The sequence below is a fragment of the Borostomias antarcticus genome (assembly GCF_949987555.1).
Source record: "Borostomias antarcticus genome assembly, chromosome: 10".
NCBI classification, from domain to species: Eukaryota; Metazoa; Chordata; class Actinopteri; order Stomiiformes; family Stomiidae; genus Borostomias; species Borostomias antarcticus.
The window spans coordinates 11,159,428-11,166,927 of NC_140243.1; the positions used below are offsets into that span (position 1 = coordinate 11,159,428).

A 7,500-nucleotide genomic window follows, 5' to 3' on the forward strand; every position below is an offset into this window, starting at 1 on the left:
TAGGAGGAGGACACCTCCTCGATGGAGGGGGGGAGGGGGGGAGGGGGAGGCGGCGGCGGAGGGTCCGGCAGGGCCGGGTAGAAGCCGTTGCACTTCACGTCCCCGTTGGCGAGCGGAGCGGGCAGGTCGGGCGCCTTCAGAGACTCCGCCCTCTCCGCCGCCCTCACCTTACAGCGCTTTTTCTGCAGAGAGAGAGAGAGAGAGAGAGAGAGAGATGAATGAATGAAACACGCAGAGCCAGCTTCAGATGTATAGAAATACCCAGGCATCCTGTTAACCACCTTCCCACCAGACACAGGATCAGACAGCAGCCGTGACGCGACGCAGCGTTCAAATCTACTCCAGGGGTTGATTTAAGGCTCCATTTTATTGCGACAGAGTGATTTTGTCTGATGCGAGGTTCACACACACAGGGCAGGGCAAGGAGGGGAGGGGTGACTTATCAAAGGAGAGGCTTCTCATCAAACCGTACATACGGATGAATCTCTCTCTGTGTGGAGCATAGTTAGGCCTGCACGCTGACCCACTACCCTGTCTCCAGCCTGCCCTGGGGCCCCCTGTGTCCCTGCTGACCACGGTGTCGGTGAAGAAGTGATTAACAGGACACCCAGTGGTAGTGAGAGGACGACCAGGCCGGGTCTCAATCATCCTCAACAGCTTCCTTCCCTTGTCCTTCCCCTCAGGAGTACTGTTTGGACAAGTCTCCATTTGTTTCTTTGTTATTTTTCAAAATCTTATTTCATGTATTGTATATATGGTGACTTAAACATATATACGTATATATATATATATATATATATATATATATATATATATATATATATATATATATATATATATATAAATAAATAAATCACCAGTGGTCCTAGTAGGGAAGGCAGTGAGGGAAGGAAGCCATTTCCAGCTGTTGAGACGCAGCCCTGGTCTCACTGACTGTCACCGCACAACACTAGCAGCTAAGATGGCCGCCATGGGCCCCAACAGCAGCAGTGGGAATGGAAACTGTACCTTTTTCTCTGGAGAAAACCTTAGAGGTTCTACAATGTACAAGTCATCTGGACCTACTGAACAGGGAAGAGAGGGGTCAGGTTAATGATGAAGGATGGGCAACAGGAAACAACCATGTACAAGCATGACACGACCTTGCAAGTAGTAGGACAAACACAGAATGGGACTCTGCACACTCGGGTCCACAAGCTACTTTGAACTTGACAGCGCATTCGGTTAATTCCAATAGGTTGGCTAGAGATTGTTTTATTCACCAGTTGTTACTACTTGCAAATGTCTTAACACGAGCCAGCCCGAAGCATTGTGCTCTATTAATATCCTGTCAGCCTGCGTATGGGAACAAGCTGGCAATGACGGGCTCTCAAGGCCCCAAGGGTACACACACACACACACACACGTGACAGAGGGAAAGAGAGGAACGAGAGGGAGGGCAGTTTGAAGTTTCATGGCCACTTGAGTGAAGGTGCTGGATCAGAAGCTCAGTCTCTAAGGCAGGTTAGCTACTAGACTGAGTGGACAGAGAGAGGGAGAAATAAATAAAGAGAGAGAGAGAGAGAGAGAGAGAGAGAGAGAGAGAGAGAGAGAGAGAGAGAAAGCAGACGCATGGGCGTGGGAGAGGGGTGACATGATCTAGTGCACAGCCTACACAGCTCCCAGGAACAGAGAGAAAGGAGAGTGTCTATTCTTTGTCCTGCCTTCCATCCTACAGGAATGAGTGAAGAGCAACAGGATGGACTGAACAACAGTGTATTAGGCAGAAGACGGGGAGGAGAGGGAGAGGTGTTTGTGTGTGTGTGTGTGTGTGTGTGTGCGGAGGGCCCTCTTACCTTCTGTGGAGGGCAGCTGGAAGGACTTGGAGCGAACGAGAGGACAGGACACCCTGCGCTTCAGACTCATGTCATCATAAGAGGAGAAACACCTGAGGACACACACACACGCACGCACGCACGCACACACAGGAGCACGCACACACACACATACGCAAATGCACACACACGCACACGTGCGCGCACACACGCCGCACACACGCACGCACACACACACGCGCCCACGCACAGAAACACAGTAAACATTATGAGTGTGTGTCCCTGTGCTACAGCTATGGAACACAACAATGAGTGACAGGATATTATGGAAGCAATTACACAATGAGGGTATAGAAGAGATCCAATGTTAGACTGTAAACCTAGGGGAAGGGAAGCTGGGTGTGGCAGCCAACTGGGAGACAGAGAACATTATATCACAACAAAACAATACTCTTAGAAATTACCTGGATGGCCAACAGAGGCCTATAATACTGCACTTGTGTTGTTTTGTGTGTGTGTGTGTGTGTGTGTGTGTTTGCGCGCATGTTTGGTTGTGCGTGTGAGCGTGTGTGTGTGCGCGCATGTGTGTGTGCGTACCTCTTGGGGCTGGGGTAGTGGTTGCTCTTGGGCAGTGTGTGTGTGTGTGTGTGTGTGTGTGTGTGTGTGTGTGTGTGTGCGTACCTCTTGGGGCTGGGGTAGTAGTTGCTCTTGGGCAGTGTGTGTGTGTGTGTGTGTGTGTGTGTGTGTGTGTGTGTGTGTGTGTGTGTGTGTGTGTGTGTGTGTGTGTACCTCTTGGGGCTGGGGTAGTGGTTGCTCTTGGGCAGTGTGTGTGTGTGTGTGTGTGCGTACCTCTTGGGGCTGGGGTAGTGGTTGCTCTTGGGCAGTGTGTGTGTGTGTGTGTGTGTGTGTGCGTACCTCTTGGGGCTGGGGTAGTGGTTGCTCTTGGGCAGTGTGTGTGTGTGTGTGTGTGTGTGTGTGTGTGTGTGTGTGTGTGTGTGTGTGCGTACCTCTTGGGGCTGGGGTAGTGGTTGCTCTTGGGCAGTGTGTGTGTGTGTGTGTGTGTGTGTGTGTGTGCGTACCTCTTGGGGCTGGGGTAGTGGTTGCTCTTGGGCAGTGTGTGTGTGTGTGTGTGTGTGTGTGTGTGTGTGTGTGTGTGTGTGTGTGTGTGTGTGCGTACCTCTTGGGGCTGGGGTAGTGGTTGCTCTTGGGCAGTGTGTGTGTGTGTGTGTGTGTGTGTGTGTGTGTGTGTGTGTGTGTGTGCGTACCTCTTGGGGCTGGGGTAGTGGTTGCTCTTGGGCAGTGTGTGTGTGTGTGTGTGTACCTCTTGGGGCTGGGGTAGTGGTTGCTCTTGGGCAGTGTGTGTGTGTGTGTGTGTGTGTGTGTGCGTACCTCTTGGGGCTGGGGTAGTGGTTGCTCTTGGGCAGTGTGTGTGTGTGTGTGTGTGTGTGTGTACCTCTTGGGGCTGGGGTAGTGGTTGCTCTTGGGCAGGGCTCCAGCTCCAGAGCTGTGGTTAGGAGACGAGCTCCTGCAGCACTGCAGACACAGCAGGAGGCCCAGAGACAAACACACAACCAGGGACACCACCAGGTAGCTCTGCCGGTCAGACACCTACACCACACACACACACACACACACATACACACACATTAGGAATAGCACAATACAGTACACTCGCACATTACAGTGTGTGTGTCAAGGTTATTATAGTAACGAAAACTAACTAAAAAACGAAAACTAGGTTTGAAAAAACATTTTAGTTAACTGAAACAAAAATTAATACTATTCTTTACAAAAAACCCTCTTTCTTTCTGTTCCCCTGCGCAGGAGTAACCTGACGTGCGCCAGATGGTTTGTTTTGCACGGAGTGAAACAACATGAGCTTGTGAGATCAGGATGGTCTCACGAGGCTAGCACAGGAAAAAAACTGCAACTGATACTGAAACTAATAAAAACTAAACTAAAACTAAGCATTTTCAAAAAAGAAAAGCTAAACTAGCAAAACTGCTTTAAAAACTAATTAAAACTAAACTAAAATAGAAAAAAACAAAAAAGTTACAAAAAAGTTAAAACAATATAAAAATAACGTTGTGTGTGTGTGTGTGTGTGTCGCACCTCTCTCTGTAGCTGGCTGACTGTGATGGTGAGGTTGAGCATGAGCTTGGTGACGTTCTCCAGCTGGCTCTGCAGCATCTGGATGGACTCGGTCTGCCTCTGGTCCTGGGGGGGAACGACACGACCACAAGACAACCATCAACTGACCGACCAACCAACCACCATCCAACTCCGACCTGGAACCTCCCACCTGAAACCTGAGTGGCGCTTGTGACGGAGACAGACCTGTTCCTCTGCGATGCGGGACGTATTCTGGAGTTTGATGATGGTCTTGTTGAACGCTCTCTGCATCTCCTCCATCTGCTTACGGTACCTGTCACACACACACACACACACACACACACACACGCACGCACGCACGCACGCACGCACACGCACACACACACAGTTAGCCAAAGATTTGGGTAAATGAACACGACAGCCACGTCATCAGCTTTCGCGAGGCTGTTGAGAACACAGGTGTGGTCCCAGCCAGGCATTCTTCATGCGGAGAGGAACCTCCGGTCCTGGACAGACCGTTCCCGGGACAGACCTCATTGTGTAATTGCTTCCATAATATCCTGTCACTCATTGTTGTGTTCCATAGCTGTAGCACAGGGACACACACTCATAATGTTTACTGTGTTTCTGCACGCACGTGTGTGTGTGTGTGTGTCCATTTGCGTATGTGTGTGTGTGCATGTGCATGCTCCTGTGTGTGTGTGTGTGTGTGTGTGCGTGTGCGCGTGCGTGCGTGTGTGTGACAGACCGCTCCCTGGGGACAGACCGCTCCCTGGGGACAGACCGTTCCCTGGGGACAGACCGTTCCCTGGGGACAGACCGTTCTCTGGGGACAGACCGTTCCCTGGGGACAGACCGTTCCCTGGGGACAGACCGTTCCCTGGGGCCCTCCCAGGGCTCTAAGGTGCGACCATTTTACTAGCATTTGCGACTAAAAATTGTTTTGTGCGATCAGAAAAAATAATTTAGGAGCACACTGTGTGAGTACTGTTTTCAACTATTTCACTTGCATTTTGCATTTAAAATAAATCCATGCAAATTGGATCAAACTAGAGTCAAAGTTTTGCGCACCTGTATATAAAACTACAAGTCCCACGGGTGCAACCTGCAACGCGCAGAACTCTCGTGATGACGCGCGATGACAGCTCAGCTGCCCTCACTCAAAAACAACTGTGCAGGTGCTAGGGCTGGGTATCGATTTGAATTTCAAGAATCGATTCGATTCCGATTCACAAGGTTCAAAATTGATTATCACGAATCGATTCAATATCGGGTTGGGCTTTCTTCCCACGTTTTTTCACGGCACCAGCAGCTATGTTTCATATCCCTGACTAAGTTCACAATGCATTGTGTGAGTTTCCATCTACCCCTCGGTTTCAAGTCAGCATCTGAAAACCCTCGTTTTGGAGGACTGTTTGAACGTCCACTAGCCCTCGATATGCTCCCTAGGCCTAGAAGCTAAAAGGAATGAGACACATTACCCTACGTGTTAACGCGCAAAATGTAGGGGTAGGGCCAAGGGCTAGGGCTAAGGGGGGGTATTGGGATTGGGCCATAGTCTTCATTAGGACCAATGAACATGAAGTGTGTGGGAATAGTATAGTCTTCATTAGGACCAAAGCACATGATGAAGTGTCTGGGAATAGTATAGTCTTCATTAGGACCAATGCACCTGATGAAGTGTGTGGGAATAGTATAGACTTCATTAGGACCAATGCACATGATGAAGTGTGTGGGAATAGTATAGTTTTCATTAGGACCAATGCACCTGATGAAGTGTGTGGGAATAGTATAGTTTTCATTAGGACCAATGCACCTGATGAAGTGTGTGGGAATAGTATAGTTTTCATTAGGACCAATGCACCTGATGAAGTGTGTGGGAATAGTATAGTTTTCATTAGGACCAATGCACCTGATGAAGTGTGTGGGAATAGTATGAGAGGATGAGAGCTCCTATGGTGAGCAGGTTATTATTGTTTATTGTTGTTGGCAGTAGGCCTAATGTGCGTGTTGCTAATAAAAATGTGTTATTTCAATTTTTTTGTTGCGCTCCTAAATTTCTTTCTGTGCTCCTAAATTTTTTCATTTAGGAGCACATGTGCTCCTAGTGAAAAATGTTAGCTTAGAGCCCTGCCTCCTCCTCCTCCTCCTCCTTACTCACCTCTGGCTGAGCTCCTCCAGGTATCTGCTGGACAGGCTCATGTTCATCTCCAGGGCCTTGATCCGGTTGTTCAGCCTCATGAACACGCTCTCCTTCTGGCTGGAGCCGTGGACCGCACCACTGCCGCTGCCGCCGTTGGCCCCGCCGCCGTTCCCGTACTCCCCGGCGCCCTGCAGCTCCGCGTAGAAGTCCGTGGCCGTCCGGTGGCCGTTCCCGTTGCCGGCGCTCAGGAGGAGGTCGTCCACGGACTCCTCCCCGCGTTGGGGTTCCAGGGTGTGGGTCGGTGGGTCGGCCGGCTCCCCGTGGCCCTGGGGCTCCGCGCCCTCGCCCCCTGGTCGGCCCGGCTCCGCGTCGGGCAGCTCGGTGGGGGGGGGGATGACGTCGGGCCGGGTGGCGGTGGGGAGGGGCTGGACCGGCTGCTCCTTCACGGGGAGGACGGGGATTTCCGGCCGGGGGGAGGCCGTCTCAGAGGCCAGGGGCTGGAGGGGAGGGCTGGGGCTGGGGGTAGGGGTGGCGGTGCCGCCGCCGGCCTGCTGGGTCTCGGGCACCGGGAGCCCCTGGAGGACCGGAGGTGGGGGTGGGTCCACGGCCGAGTCCTTGACGGGGGGCAGGGCGGGCTCCTCCTCCTGGGTAGGGGTGGGCCGGGTGAGGGAGGTGTCGGAGAAGCTGTGAGGGGGGATGGTGGAGGTCCTGCTGGGCTCCAGGAGGATGGGGGGCTCCAGGGGTGGGGTCTGGGTCTCGGGCGCGCGGGCATCGGGAGCGAGCGTCCCCTCCTCGGCGGCGGAGGGGGGGGGGCGGCCCTCGTCCCACACCTGGGGAGGCGTCGTGTCGGGCTCTGTGTGCGAGGAGGAGGAGGAGGCGGGGGGCTCTTGGGTGGGGGTGGGGGCGGGACTCTGCGCGGGTGCGTCCGAGTGTGCGTCGTGCCCCCCCCCGGCCCCCGGCGGTGCCGGGCCCCCCCGCCGATGGCGGCGCCGGTCCCTGGCGAGGCGGGCGGAGCAGCGGCGCTGCAGTAGCTCGGGCAGGGTGGCCACGCACGACACCGAGAGGAGGGGGGGCAGGGGGCAGGGGGGGCAGTACACCTGGCTCTCCCTCCGCCTCGCCTCCCGCCGCCTCTGCTCCGTCCGCTCCTCCTCCTCCGCCTCCTCCCCCTCCTCCTCCATCAGAGTCACGGTGGACTGCTCCACCTCCCCCACCTCCCCCACCTCCTCCTCCTCCTCCTCCTCCACTAGATGCGTGACAATCTGGCCGTTCTCGGGGGGTTGGTGGACGGGTGGGGAGGGAGGGGAGGAGGAGGGGGAGGGAGAGGAGGAGGAGGGGGGAGGTGCCGGGGAGGCGCTGCAGGAGGAGCTGGGGGACTCGGGGTCCTCCGGGAGAGTGGGCGCCTCTGTCTCAGCTCTGGAGGGGACACATGGG

The 7,500-nt window shown here is 53.9% G+C and overlaps 1 protein-coding gene across 3 annotated transcripts in view; it reads right to left on the bottom strand.

The window, feature by feature from the left end:
* Positions 1–7,500, bottom strand: part of suco (SUN domain containing ossification factor) — a gene marked incomplete at its 5' end in the record, with an annotated part of 55,629 nt that overhangs the window by 3,637 nt on the left and 44,492 nt on the right. For 2 of the 3 annotated variants that reach the window (XM_084444732.1, XM_084444730.1), the window contains 7 exons: positions 1–182; positions 1,009–1,064; positions 1,836–1,927; positions 3,268–3,422; positions 3,927–4,031; positions 4,152–4,239; positions 6,088–7,482. The exon at positions 1–182 is cut by the window's left edge and continues 3,637 nt beyond it. In XM_084444732.1, coding sequence (XP_084300858.1) covers positions 1–182; positions 1,009–1,064; positions 1,836–1,927; positions 3,268–3,422; positions 3,927–4,031; positions 4,152–4,239; positions 6,088–7,482 — 2,073 coding nt within the window. The remainder of the gene's footprint in view (positions 183–1,008; positions 1,065–1,835; positions 1,928–3,267; positions 3,423–3,926; positions 4,032–4,151; positions 4,240–6,087; positions 7,483–7,500) is intronic. The other variant, XM_084444731.1, reaches the window with a different exon arrangement.